The 15,834-nt window shown below is 35.3% G+C and overlaps 1 protein-coding gene across 8 annotated transcripts in view; it reads right to left on the bottom strand.

The window, feature by feature from the left end:
- Positions 1 to 15,834, bottom strand: part of Arb2a (ARB2 cotranscriptional regulator A) — a 391,209-nt gene that overhangs the window by 94,936 nt on the left and 280,439 nt on the right. The window contains exon 11 of one of the 8 annotated variants that reach the window (XM_090331620.1): positions 10,793 to 10,858. The exons of the other annotated variants lie outside the window; for them this stretch is intronic. Coding sequence (XP_090187746.1) covers positions 10,821 to 10,858 — 38 coding nt within the window. The 3' untranslated portion in view covers positions 10,793 to 10,820. Of the gene's footprint in view, positions 1 to 10,792; positions 10,859 to 15,834 lie in introns of those variants that run through there. 8 annotated transcript variants of the gene reach the window in all.

Genomic DNA, 15,834 nt, shown 5'->3' with positions numbered 1-15,834 from the left:
TGCTTCACATGTCCTCAGGCTGGCTTCAAACTGTGATCCTTATGATCTCAGCCTCTTGAGTAACTGGGACAGTATGTGAGCCATCATACCTGGTTTAGAGGTAATCTAAATTCCTTTAAAAAATCTTCTGAGTAGTTATACAAAGGGATTTTATTTTATGAGGACAATGCTTCTTGAGTTATGTGCAGCACAATGCTGGCTTTCCTCAGAAGACTGCATATACACAGTGTGAAGATATTTGCTTATCAGTGAAGATGGGAAAGAGAAGAAAGAAGCAAGCTTTAAATGGTAACTATTATTTTTCCTTAAGTAGGAAAGTAGTCAGATGAAGGAAAAAGACCATTCAAATGCCAGGACTTGGATTCATTCAACATAAGTTAAATGTGTGCAAGTGGGAGATCTGGCTTAATTCCAAATACAAAATATTGCAGCTTCGTGGGGAAGTTAAGTACTGGCCACAATCTCAAATCATATATGTGAAGCTATTTAGTGTTTGAAAAGGTCAAACAGTTTAACATATAAAAGAAATTTACCAAGTTCTTAGAAATTTTAATGGTATAAACATTTTAAATATAGAGAATTGGCAATTGTTGAGAAATATTTTGGCACAGGTTCTAATGGAGATTTGTTCCCCCCCCCAGGAACATACTAGAAAATTTAAAACATAGTTATTGAGAACTTGGAAGATACCTCCCTAATTTATAACTATTTTAAGGCACATCAGATTAGGAACTGAAACTTCCTGATATTATGCCTCTAAATTGTAGGGTAAAGCATTTGCTTTACTCAACTCAAGACAAAAATTTGGAAAAAAAATGTGTGTGCCCATAGCTACAAGACATTGTGTACATGATTTTAAAAGCTCAATTTCTTACCTTTTCCACTTATAAATTCTTCCATTAAGCAACTATAGGTTAGAGGTTAGAATAAATGGCCTTCTAGAAAACTGGACTATATAATACAAATGCTTAGTGCTGTAAAAAAAGATATTTGAACCTTCTCACGTTTTAGATATTCTTATTTGCTTTTTTAGTGTGTGAGTATGGAGGCAGAGGTTTGGAAGTTCTGTATTTATACAAAACTCTTCCCTATAAACTGATCTTAAAATTTGATATTATGAGTTGGTCACTGGTGGCTTATACCTGTAAGAGCTATTCAAGAGGCTGGAAGCTGAATAATCATAGTTTGAAGCTAGCTCAGGCAGAAGAAGTCCAAGCAACTATTTTCTTTCCTTTTCTTTTTTTCTTTTTTTTTTTGGCCAGTACTGGGGCTTGAACTCTGGCCCTGGGCACTGTCTTTGAGCTCCTTTTTGCTCAAGGCTAGCATTCTACCACTTCTGGCTTTTTCTGAGAGGCTTACTGAAGATCAGAGTCTCATGAGGCTAAGCTAAATGAATTCCAGGATGTGGAAACAAGAGGTTTATCTTTGTGATTGTTGTTCTTAATGTACTATGTGAAGTTGTTTCTTTTCTCTTTTTTTCACTTATGGTTTATCTCATGTGGTTATTGTAGCTGACTTTGGTACCTAGTATATTGCATATAGGTTTACTTGTTGATTTGAAATAGGGAAGGGGAAATAAGATGATTGGGAGGAAATAGGAGAAGAAAACTGAGAGAAAAACACAAGAAGTGGTATTAGCGTTCAAGAAGTAATGTGCCCACTACCTGACAAATTTAACTGTAACTCCTCCATACATTACCCCAACAATAAAATACAATTAAAAAAAAAAGAAAGAGTCTCATGGACTTTCCTTCCTAGGGTTTACAGAACTGCCATCCTCAGATCTCAGTCTTCTGAGAAGCTTGGATTACAGGCATGAGCCAAAGGCATCAGGCTCTATGAGACTCCTATCTCCAATTAACCACCAAGACTTGTTTTCAAGAGTTGGAAACAGAGCTGTGGAGCAAGTGGTAGAGTGCAATCCTTGAAACACAAAAGCTCAGGGGCAGTGCCTAGCACCCAAGTTCAAGATCCAGAATCAGCACCCAAAAAAAAACAAAACAAAAACCCTTTACATGAAAATGTACCCAGATACTTGGAAGTTGTGCATGTGTGTGTGCGGGGGGGGGGGGGGGGAAGTTGGTGAGCTCAAAGGGATGGGATAAATGAACAAAGCCAGGAAGGGTGGAGAATTCGTTTAGTCACGTGTGTGTGTGTGTGTGTGTGTGTGTGTGTGTGTGTGTGTGTGTGTGTCTATATATATATATATATATATACATAAAATGCATATCCTATGAAAGTAAGAAAATTAGATGGGAATGGGTTTGAAAAGATGGGGAAGAATGGTGAAAGTGGTAATATTGACCAAGATACGTTGTACAAATAAACTGATCCATTGAATGGTAACTTTTTTTTGCAACTTCTTAAAGAAAATAAAAAAATAAAAGGGTAGTCATAAAAAGTTTGGTGCTTTCTCAAGAAGTTATACATAGACCCAACAACTCTACTCCTAGGAATTCAAAATAGAGTACAAACAAAAAGTCTACATGGATGCTGACAGTAGCAAGATTCTTAATAGTAAAAACATGAAAAACAAACCAAATGGCTTTCAATCGATGAGCAGATAATAAAAAATGTAGTCTATGTATACAATAGAATAATATTTGGCAATATAATGGAACAAAGAATTAACACACAAAATCATGTGGCTGAATCTGAAGGAAAGAAGCCAGGCATAAAGGTCACATATGGGTATGATTTAATTTGTATGAAATGTCCAGAATAGTAAATGCAGAGAAATAAAGTGTATTAGTGGTGGCTAGGAACTGGGGAGAGAAAAAATGGTCAAAGTGAGCACTTAATGTGTATGAGACTTATTTCCAGGGTCAAAATATATTCTGGAATCAAGTAGTGATGATGTTTGTGCAGCATGGTAAATGTTGTGGAAGAAACTAAACTGCAGTAAGTTACAATGATAAATTTCATATGATATCAACATTGCCTTAAAAATGAACACAGGAAGAATATTATCTATGTACTATCTTTTAAAACTCATAACACTTCGATATGTGGTTGGTTGGCTGTGTGCTTCATTGAAGCGGGAATTATTCAATCGTCTGGATAGTTATGAATATTCTCCTATAAATATATTTATAATTCTGACAAAATAAAAGAAAAAATCAGGGAATAAAATTACTTCATGTATAATTTTCAAGTGAGGAAACACATCTATACAAGTTAAATGATTGACCTAGCATTAAGAAGACTAAACACAACAAACAGAGCTAAAGCAATAATTTACTGAGTCCATATATTTAAAGTACTTAGACCAGGCTTAGTTATAGAAGGAAAGCTTCATAATTAAGTTTTGCAGATGCCTACGTCCATCTACTTCTCAGTAAAACATACTGCCTCAGAAATGTACAGTTATACAATGAAGACAGCCATGTGGTAGCATGTTGTTAGGCACTTGTTGATGAACAGGAGACAGATAACAATAATCAGGCAGAACTAGCTTGGGCTTCTCCTTCCTACCAGACATTCTAAATAATATGCCCATGAGCCTGATCATAACAACTGCTTTATTCCACTTAGATAGCTACGGAGACATTTCTATTGAGTTACAATTCTTAGAGTAATTTCAAATAAATATGCACACTTCTGGCTTCTTTGATAAAATCAGAAAAATCTAACAGCATTGGGTTTGCATTCTTGCATGTCACCAGTCAGCTGGGGTTTGAGTTTGTAACTCCAGATTCTGAAGCTGAGGCTTTAATTGAGATTAATGTAGAGAATTATATCTGTGAACTGTGCAGTAAGAACTTATATTAATCAGAAAATACAAAGTGGTATTTGCTAGTTATGCTTAATTTCTAGCAATATATGCACAATTAATTCCCAATTTAGAAAAGTGGGCTGTTACCCTATGGATATGAACAAAGGTGATATATATCATCTTCACAATACAATTTATAAAATAAAAGTAAAAATGATTGTAGTGTTTGAAGGGTCAATAATAATTTAACCAGAAAATCCATCTGTGGAGTCTGTCCTTTGGACTTTAGTTATTTAATTTAGTTGGAGTTTTTCTTTATGGATTCTTTATGATTCAAAAGCCTTTATTCGTAGGTTAAATAAAAGCAAATGACACTTTAACACTCTAGTTTGAATAGTTCTCCTTAATCTAAATAAAGTCTACTATGTTAAAATGGAGCAGGCTACATTTCAGCCTACTTTTGATCTGAAATAAGCATGTATAAGAAAAAATTAATTTTTGTTGTTATTACAAAGGTGATATACAAAGGGTATAGGAAAAAATTAAAAATAAAAATAGGTTACAACATATCAGATATCCTCCCTCTTGCACCTTACACTTTTTGGTGCTAAAACATATGCTCTGCCACCTGCAGCTAAAAGTCACACACTAAGAGTGTATATTTTGACAAGAATTACTGGTTTCAAGCATGTCTAGTAGTTTTGGACAGTAGCACTTAAGAAACCTTCAATCTGGCAGTTTTATCACTGTGCATTTTCTAAAGCCCTTCACCAGTATAAAGTTGTACAAATTTTGGGATATAACCTTTGAGACAAAACGAAATAAAATGGAAACAGAAAGGATCTCAGGGTAGCATTATGGTCCAAATGGTTCTTTTTTATTTTGTCTGAAACAAAACTAAATTTCTTTAGCTGCCTCACAGTAAATACACTATTCTTTGTCATTCATGAATAAGCGCAATATTTTCATTGGAGTGAAACTCAGTGCATTGATTGGTTCACAACATGGGGTATATGTCACTAAATTTCCATCCATTCTTAGAGACTAATGATGTATATTCTGGTGGTTCCAGACTCACAAAAGTGAAAACAATCAGAAATATTCAAATCTTGAAATTTTTCTTCTTGTTTTGTTTTGGTTTTGAACACATCCATACTGTTTCCTGGTATTCATTTCACATCTCAATGACAGTCATGAAAGACAACTGAAAGTTTTCTTTTTTGACAGAGTAAAATTCCACATTACAATACCAAGATATTCCTGTTCCCAGATACACTAGAAGTATTTGTTGTAGGAGTTAAAAGGCATCATTGAGAAATTTATATTCTTGCTTTCATATTTCTAATTTGCCCTCTTTTATCTTTCTATTCTGTTTTGATGCTACAGCAAAGGTTTGTGGTATACAGAGATGAATGCAGGCAGGACTTCCAGTGATGGAAAGAACAGAAGTGGGCAAATTCCCTTCCTAAATTAACTATGGAAGTGCACAAAATTGTTAGGATGACCATTTCAGCACTCCAGAAGTCAACAAAAGCCAAACAAGAAATTGATACACATTTACCAATGAGAATCTGTCGAGTGCAGGTAAGAGGCAATCAAGAGTGGTCACCTCAGAAGACATGAGTGGCTATAAAAATGTGCAACTTTGCTGAGAGCAGAAAAAAATCTGATTTGAAGTTGAAGGAAAGAAACTCATACTTAATGGTGTTTTCAGCAAATAAATCCCCAAGAAAAAACAGTAGAAAATAAAAACAGAGGGTAGACTTAAAAATCACAGTGATCTTTGCAGCTCATAAATTGGACTAAAGTGACTGAACAAAAACGCTGGCCATTAAGTTATGCAAGCAAAGGGGGTAACCTCTAGAACACTGGACTTGAACATAAGAAAACTAAGCATTCACTTTGTTGCCTTTTGGTTAATCTTATATTGTTACTGCATCTAACTTTGTTACCTGGTATATTGTACGTACATTTATTTGTTTATTTGAAATAGGAAAGGAAAGGGGGAAAACAAGATGATTTGGTGGAGGAGAGGGGAGGAAAATGGGGACAAAAACATGAGAAGGTATCAATGTGTGAAAAGCAATGTACCTACTATGTGGTGAATGTAACTGCAACCTCTCTATACATTAATAATAATTGGGTTTGACCTCAGAGCCTAGCACTGGCTAGGCAGGTACTCTATCCCTTGTGCCACATCTCTTGTCTTTTATGCTTTAGTTATTTTGGGGATAGGGCCTCCTCTTTCTTTTTGTTGGCAGGCCTGGACTGTAATCCTAGACTGGGACTGTAACTCCCACAAAGCTGGAATAACAGGTGTGAATTGCTATGCCCATTTGTTGATGTGGGTCATACTAACTCTTGGTGGTAGTTGATCTGGTATTATGATCATATATCTCATAAAAGATGTGTTTTCAATCTATATAAAAAAATCCCTGGAACCTGATAATAAGAGAGTAATCAATTAAATCAGGTAAAACAAATATAGATACTTAATGGAAGACAACATGTGCATTGCAAATACATGATTATTATGGAGATATAAAATTAAAACCATGATAAGATCATGACACATACCCCATATAATGGCTACAATTACAAAGATGAGGAGAAACAAAATTGCATATACTTTGCTGGTATGAATGAGAAATGTGTGTTATGTTAAAATACTTTTGTAGTTTCTCATAAAACTAAATGCAAACTTTCCATGATTCAGTAATTTTATTCATCAGTGTACATTCAAGAGAAACACAAGCACATGCCTGTACTGATTTGTATGTGTGATTTCATAGCCACATGATGCATGGTAGCCAAATGCTGAAAACAATACAATGTGTTTTTTTTGACGAATGGATAATCAAAATGCAGATTATCTACGTGATGGAATACTATTCAGCAATAAAAGATATTACTTAATGATATTCGTAAAGCATAGATGAGTCATATACAAATTATAGTAAGTTACAGAAGCTAGATACAGACTATATATTGTGCAATTCTATCTAGCTGTTATTTTCAGAAAAAGCAAATTTATAAATAGCACAGACTATTGGTTAGGGCAGTAGGTAGAAGTAGAATTAATGGCAATTCTGTAAAATTAAATTATTTGGGGGTGATGACGACATTCTAAAACTGGATTATACTGAAGATTATACAAGTATAAATTTGCTGAAACTTTGTATTATACATTCATAATAGGTATACTTTTTAGTATGTAAATTATACCACATTAATGCTATTAAAATGCTACAAAAACGAAGTCTTTTGAAGAACTTAAGGCAAAAGCAAAAGTGGGTTAAAAAACCCCACACAAAGATTAGTTCTGCTTAGTTGCTGCAGATAAGCTAAATTTAGCTGTAAGCTTCCAGATGGCTTAAGTTTAGAGATAAATACATTTTACATGTCAGTAAAGACCTGGGGAATCTTTGAAAAGGACTAATGAATGGCTCTCACCCTAGACATTCCGAGTACTGACAATCTAGACAAGGCTGTAGTCGTAGTTGCCCGGGTAATTTTTTTTGGCCAGTGTGGGGCTTGAACTATGGGCCTGGGTGCTATACCTGAGCTTTTCAGCTCAAGGATGCCAACCCCCTTGAGCCACAGCACCACTTCCAGTTTTCTGGTTGAAATAAGTGTCTCATGGTCTTTAGTGCCTGGGCTGGCCTTGAACTGTGATCGTCAGATCTCAATCTCCTGAATAGCTAGGAGCCTGGCTTGCCCAGGTAATATTCTGTGGAGTACACCTGGAGAACTAATGTGCTGGTAAGAGTTTCCATGTCTGTAAAGTAAAGAGAAGCAAATGTTCAGAAAAGCAAGGCGCTTGGGAAGGATTTCTCCTGAGGAGCTTCTATGAAGAATGTTGGACAACTTCCTTTAAAGTAGCACCTGTGCCATGGTGGGCCCTATATGAGTTAGGTTAGTTGTCAGATGGCCAGTAGACCAAGGGTAGCTGAACTCCTCCTGCCTGTGGTCTCTAGCTTTCAGAAGTCCCTTCGTCTATGTCTATCTGCTGGACAAATATTTTGTAATATGTACCATAAAATAAACTGCCCTTTGAAAGATGATTATAACAATGGTAATGAGAAGTTTTATATAAGTTTATTTTAACAAATTAAATTTTAAAAGAGAAATTCAATTCGGTTAAACACATTCACAAGGATCTAAAGACATCAGGTTATTTGATATTGGGTTTTAGTTACCCTATAGCATTATGTGTGGCTACAAAGATTGATCAGCTCCTTTTAGTAGTATTTATGCTCATGAGTTACAGCTGTTTACCCATGAGGTGAGCTTTATTCATCATGTAGCTAAGTTTGTTCAAAAGTGCCGCCTTGTGAACGCTGACTAATGCCTCAGAAAATCTGAAAAGGCCTATGATGCCCACATCCAAGACACTCCTTCATGGCAACCTTAGGCTCATTCACCATAGAATAAACAACATGGTAGAATATGGACAATGCAACAAATGTATGCTATTGATGAAGATTGAACTTCAGATGTACAAAGAATATATTAATATTTCCCCTTCCTCTCTATTTTAGGTTAATTCCATGCAGTGCAACTGTTGATGATGTATATCACTGAGTCTACTATTTAAGAATTTTTATGGGGTATGAAATTTCAGGTAAAACTTTTGGTACTGAAGCCTAAAAAAAAAAAGACTATGGCTATGACTCCCTATATTCTCTTGGTCACCCACAACTCTTATGCAGCAGAACATTCCTGTTGGGGTTTCCCCATCAAATATCACTTCAAAGATTTGGCCTGAATAAATACAATTATTTCATCTTTATGACCCCATTAGTCATATTCCTATATCAGTAACACCAACTCTAGACAGTAAAATCATCTTACATATTAATTTCCCATACAGAACATCAGAGCTACTGTTTTAAATCAAAAAGTTAGTTTTTGTCTATGTAACTACAATACTCCATTTAACTAGAAAGAAATCCCATCCCTTCTCTAATGCATTTTTACTCCTATAAAATTAAAGCAAGGGGATTTGATTCTACTTTCAGGTTTATTATACTCATTTTGTTTACTCTGAAAATGAAGGAATCTATTAATACTTTTGTATTTGAAAAACATATGCTTCTATACATGTATATATAAGCATTATCAAAGGGGAGAATTTCAATTTCAATTTCAGAGAAGTGCCTGTATGAGGCTAGCACAAAGGAAAAGAACACAAATACACAGTATGGGCAGAGTTTAAAAACTAGAATAAATATTATTTTAAAAATGCATTCTTGGGCCGGGAGTTTGGCCTAGTGGTTAAAGTGCTTGCCTAGCATGCACGAAGACCCGGGCTCGATTCCTTGGTACCACATACATAGAAAAAAGCCGGAAGTCGTGCTGAGGCTCAAGTGGTAGAGCTCTAGCCTTGAGAAAGTCTAAGGGCAGTGCTCAGGCCCTGAGCTCAAGCCCAGGACTGGCAAAAAAAAAAAAATGCATTCTTAAGTCTCTTTAATGATTTAAACTTTATCTCTACTATAAAACTGTGTTCTGTGGCAGTCCTGTAAAGTCATCTTGTTAAATTTTGTTATAACATGTATTACTGTAGTTCTGCACTTTTACTTTTGCACTTTGTAGTAGGGAGCAGAGCAGCACAATTAACCATTGCTAGGTAGTGTTTACGCTAGTTCTCAAAAGGTTAAGAAGCTGATTATAGCTAAAATCAGCTTTGCCTGAGGCATCAGGGGCTCGGTGTAATCAAATTAGACAAGCTAGGTGCAGTGTCACCTAACACAAACCAGTGGCACTTTCTTCTTTGCTCTTACCCTTTCCCTCATTTTTTTTTTAAATTAGAGGAGCAAGTTATACTTTAACTAGATAATTTTTTAACATTGTTTTCCTAATAAATTTGGCATGTATTACATAAGCTGGCCATCTCTGAAAAGGTAATGAGAACATACATAAAAAAGTTTGAAAAAATTCTTTTAAATCTTGTTAAAGAAGAAATGTGCATTTAGAGAAATTAAGATGCTTTAAACTATTTTTTTTTGCAAAAGCCAGGTGAGAACATTATCATTTACACATGTATGGTGGACACTTTCTAGCTAGCTTTAAATAGACTGTCAATTTTATTTAGTAGAAAATAGAATAATGGTTCACTTGTTTCTGGTGGAACTTGCAAAATTTTATAAACACACTATATAATACATTAGCACTTCTAGGAAGTCATAGTAACCCACTTCACTTTGTTAGAGCTCATTTTTACTCCATCTTACTCTCTGAAACCAGGTCAGGTGAAGTAAATAATAGATAGGTTTAAGAAGGAGGTTTGATAACATGGAGAAGAGCTCTACTTTAGAGACTGTTTCTACAAAGTTCTTTATTCAAACTTAGTATGTAAGAAGTACTAGGCAGATTCAAATCTTGCTACCTCTGTGTTTAAAGAGAACAGAAAGTATGTTAAAAATACAAGTAATGACAAATTTAAATAAAAATATAAATTTGTTTCTTGACAAAATTTATAAACCAGTGTTAAAACAGTAGGTTACATTTGTTCCATCTTTACCTTCCAAAATATGACTTGGAATTCTTGGTTCACACTCTATGTACATATTACTTTGCTTAAAATACAGAAGCAAAAAGAAAAGAACATCTTACAAATGAGTGATCAGAGAAAATAAGTTTTGCTAATGATTTATTTCATGCAATAAAATAAAAACTTGTTAGATTAATTGATTAAGTCATAAAGAAGAAGAAGAGAAGTCAAATCTTGCTATTTGCACAGTCAGACAATTTCTGCTAATCCAGCACTACTTAACAAATTCACATGTGGTTAGCTTGCCTTGCTATAGCTGTATATCACATTTCTGTGCTGCAAACTGTGCAAAAGAAAAATCAATATGCCAAGTTTAACAAAAGGACAGGAAACATGATGTTCTCCTATATTTTCAATGAACTTCAAACGACTTTGCTGTTCATGGTCTGTACAATTTATGTCAGAAAAAAAGTATTCATTCTTTCAATGAGAAAAATCTACAATGGAATGAATTACATAAATTTAGAGTTGAAGTTTTGCTTTATTCCATAATAGCAACTTATTTAGATGATTCTGACATTCTGATTCAATGTACACAGTTGAATCAGCTGTTCAAAAAGTGTATTTTTTCTTCAAGGCCAACCTATATTCTGTAATCAGAAAAATATACTATTTACGATAATATTTGGATACATATTATTTTTGTATTTTTTTCAAATTTTCCTTGTACATTTGAAATTTTGAGATAGTATCTGCTGAGTTAATGCTTTAATTTCTAACACTAAGAAAGCTAATGCTTTATAACACTAATAAAAATCCCTAAGCTGCTGCATTGTCTAACTGAGTCAAGATTTTTTACATCTTCTTTTACTTCTGTAGAAGCACATTATGTGTGCAAGTAGATTAGGATGAAAATGGCAAGAATGAGGAAGGAGTGGTTTTGACCAATAGGTCAGCAGAGAGCCAGGCCACTTCTCCCTTCCCAGATCAGTGGTGTGGAACTAAGTGTGGCAATGCAACCAGAAAGCTGGCCTCCAGCCAAAAGATTCAGAATAGTTGCCACAGTTGCTTTTTCACTTATTGGGGGAGTGGGTGGGTGGAGGTTTGAGATAAAAAGAGATGTGGCGCTGGAATCTTTAAAAGGGACAGATGCACTGAAAATATAAAAGCTAAACAATACATATCCACAGTGGAATACATTTACACATTTGGAAAATTCTTTGGCAATTTCTCCTCATTCCAATAAGTCTCAGTAAATGGATTAATGACACTTAGCTGAAGAGAGCTTGTTACTGATCTGTGCTGAAGATATAAACTGTTACATAAAACACTCAGAAAATTGTACTTGTTCTGAACTTTCTACTAATGAATGTATCATTTATATGACAAATTTCATTCACAGATTAATGTAGCATTTAAAAGAACACAGACATAAATCCTCAATCACAAAATAACAATGTAATGATTTTAAGTACTGAGTAATACTAATGTTGCTATAAATGATCATATCAGTATAAATCATACTCTTGTTTCAAAATAGAATATAATTTCAAACAATAATAATAATAGAACTTGGAAAAATACCAAGACATAAAAACCATAATTTAATTATATGTTAAAGTAGACTCTTCAAAAGTTTACAACTATATTAAGTCACATGTAATCCTCCATTAATTACTGGGTTCAAATATATAATCTATTCTTAGGAAATAGAACACAATACTTAAAAAAATGGCTAACTGAATTCCAACTATCAAAAGGAAAAGTGGATTAATACTTAGAAAAGGAACCACAACATGCAATGACATCAGATGAAATATCAGTTCATTCAGATGTAATCTTTTCTAATTTTTCTCATCTCTTGAAAGGCTCTTTAGTAGTACTTCCTCCTCATTCACTATCAATATCTCATTCACTATCCTCCTCATTTACTATCAAGTCTATCAAGAAGACTTCTAATCAGACTTACTGGTTTCCTTCTGATGCAGACTCTTGGTCCCTGTTCTTAAGGCAACATTGATGGTTCAAGCTTGTGAGCCATCTTGTCTTGTATAAATGGTGAACACAGGATGACTTGAATGTCTTGCTAGCATTACCTCATTTCTGTAACATCACCGATTTCCTCAATTCCTGCCAGTCCAATGTAAAATGTCAAACCAACAAAACAGCAATGAGCATCCCTTTTCCAAAAGTATTCTGAGTTTTCTATCATAGCCATAGTCTATAGGCCAAAACAAGCCAGTAGTTTGCATGTTGAGGCATTTGATCTGTTTCTTTGGCTGTCAGATGTCAATTCTGTGTGAATTAAGGCACTAGAAAAACATGCGAGAGCTAAAAAGGCTCTTGGAAATGATCTAGTTATCTACTATTTAAATGATGAGCTATCCAGAGAGGTTCAATGACTGACCCAAAGCCACATAATGCTCAGTGATTTTCATCTTTCTGCCCTCACATTGTGCTTTCATAGTCCCCTGCAATTAATATGTTCCTCACAAAGGACCAGGAGAACTGGTAATTATGAAACTTCCCACAGACTGGATCTTTACCATGTTCAATCAACATGTTTCCACTATTAAATGTTTCTGCACTTTTTCATCATGTCTCAATGTGACTCCTGGTCTTCTTTCCAGACTCTTCCTTTCTTGTCTGTTAAATGATGTATGCTACTTTGTTCATAAGGTACTGTGATCATATCACTTCTCTGTAGAAACTACCTATTAAATATTCTTCCTAAGGAATAGGAGATACCCTAGGCCTCCTTGGCACAGGTCGAAACTTTCTTAATAAGGACCAAGAATCACAACAAATCAGAGAAAGGCTGGATAAATGGGACTGCATTAAACTGCAGAGCTTTTGCATGGCAAAGGACATAGCTAGTAAACTAATCAGGAAGCCTACAGAGTGGGAGAAGATCTTCACCAACCAAACAACGGACAAAGGCCTCATATCTAAAATATATCAACAACTCAAAAAATTGAATCACTCCAAAACTAACCTACAAAGTAACAACCATCCCATTAAAAAATGGGCCAAAGACTTAAAGAGAGTCTTCTCTGAAGAAGAAACAAAAATGGCCTATAGACACATGAAGAAATGCTCAACATCTCTGGTCATAAAAGAAATGCAAATCAAAACAACTCTAAGATTCCACCTCACTCCAGTTAGAATGGCCAGGATCAGGAAAACGAATGACAACAGATGCTGGAGGGGATGTGGCCAGGAGGGATCACTACTACACTGTTGGTGGAGTGCAAACTCATTCAACCTCAAAAGGCTAAACATAGAACTCCCCTATGACCCAGCAATTCCACTACTTGGCATTTACCCAACCATCCACAAACAAGGACATACTAAACCCACTAGCACAACAATGTTCATTGCAGCACTATTCACCATAGCAAAGATATGGAACCAACCTAGATGTCCCTCAGTTGATGAGTGGATCAACAAGTTGTGGTATTTGTATACAATGGAATTGTATGCTGCTGTCAGAAAGAATGACATCGCCCCATTTGTTAGGAAATGGAAAGACTTAGAAAAAAATCATATTAAGTGAAGTGAGCCAGACTCAAAGGAACTTAGGCTCAATGGTTTCCCTCATTCGTCATAATCAGTAGAAACCTTGGGCTCTACTAGCAGAGATTTGCAATAGAGCAAAATCTTGATACATAAGGCCATATAATGTGAAGCTAATTGAAAGGACCTCCAGGATATTGAAACAAAAGCCATATAATGAATGATTGTTGTCCTTAATGTACTATGTTGTCTCTCATCTCCTTTGCTGTCCCTTGGTTATCTCATATTGGTATAGTATCTCACTTTGTTATCTCATATATTGAATTTATTTGTATTTGGATATTTGAAATTTGATAGGGAAGGGGGGAAAACCAAGATGGGTGGGGGGTTTGGGGGGGGAGGGCAATGGGTACCAAGACATGTGAAAGGGTATCAATGTATGTGAATTAATGCACCTTCTATCTGGCAAATATCATGTAACCCTTTTACTAATTACAATAAAAAAATAAAAAAAAAATAAATATTCTTCCTAAGTCAAACAGAATGTTTCAAAATACACATCCAATATCTAGTTCTGATAACTAAAACCTTTAAGTTCTCATTTTCCCAGCTGTCTTGTGCCCTTTCTTGGTGTAATACAGATAGAAAATCCTTTGGTTTCTATTTCTCAGCACTCTAAAAATTGATTTGGAGTCCTATACTTGAAAAAAATGTTCCTTTCTCATTTTTCACATGCTAACTTTTCAAACTGTATCAGTTTCCTTCTTTCCTAACTTTCATTACCAAAAGAGATGTATGGTATTCTCTTTCTTGTCTCTACTAAAGCCACCATACTTTTTCAAATCTTTCCCAGACTCCCACATGAGTTCTTTGTGAAACCTATCTAATTACTGGATTGGAATCAACAGGTTCATGTTATTGAAAATACTTCACCATCAATTTTCATATCCCTTAAAAACATAGAGATCCCAGGTGCTAAAATAGATAATAAAGATCCTTTATTCTAATCAAGCCAATATGGAGGAATCTAGGTACTGGTGGTTCATATCTGTGATCCTAACTCCTTGGGAGTCTGAGACAGGGAGGATAACAGTTTCAGGACAGCCTAGGTAGAAAAGTTTGAAATATTTCTTTCTCTTGGGTACATTAGCATGCTTCTGTCATTTCCAACTAAGTGGGAGCCTAACATAAGGAAGATCTTGGTTCTAGCCCAGACCAGTACAGCTAGGACACTCTATCTCCATGGAGGTAACCTAGAAATGGTGGTATATGTCTGTGATACTAAAAATGACCCGAAATCTCAAGTAGCCAGAACACAACTAATTAAAGGCCTGGTTCAAATGGAATAATACTCCTTCTTTCCAAACAATAACAACAACAACAACAACAACAACTCTACTCTATTTAATTACTGAAAATTGGGCTGGACATGTAGCCCAGTGGTGGGCTATTTGCCCAACATGCACAGGCCCTGGGTTTGATCCTTAGTCTCATCATCACCACCACCACCATTACACACACACACATACACACAAAAGAAACTTCAACAGTGGTTAGCAAGCTCCCATTTAAATGCTTCCAAAAATGGAAAATGGTCTACATTATACTCCCTTCCATTTTTTTGCCTGTCCTGGGCCTTGAACTCAGGGCCTGAGCACTATTCTTGGGTTTTCTCAAGGCTAGAGCTCTATCACTTGAGCCATAGCACCATTTCTGGTTTTTCTATGTATATGTGGTACCGAGGAATTGAACCCGGGTCTTCCTGCACTCTAGGCAAGCACTCTACCACTAGGCCAAACTCCCAGCCCACCCTTCAACTTTTTAAAACACAATTCAAATACTATATTGAGTCTAAATAATTTTTATAGTTCACAATCAAAGCTTTTGTCATTATATCTATTCTGAATATCATGAATAGTTTGGGTTAAGGAAGATTAAATCAGTAAGCATTTTATGAATTCTTGTCTTTCAGTTGTAGATACTACCTACTAGATTTCAAGAGCTGATTCATCCTAATAGTACAACATCAACTATAATGAGGAATTTCAAGGAAGGTAATTTTAAAACTATAATTGCACCAAAAGGAAAACAATGAAAACAAACTTCAACT

The sequence above is a fragment of the Megascapheus bottae genome, chromosome 4, assembly GCF_031878675.1.
Source record: "Megascapheus bottae isolate mThoBot1 chromosome 4, mThoBot2.hap1, whole genome shotgun sequence".
Lineage (NCBI taxonomy): Eukaryota > Metazoa > Chordata > Mammalia > Rodentia > Geomyidae > Megascapheus > Megascapheus bottae.
Note: the sequence above shows the minus strand (reverse complement) of the source record. Positions and strands in the feature narration are given on the sequence as shown.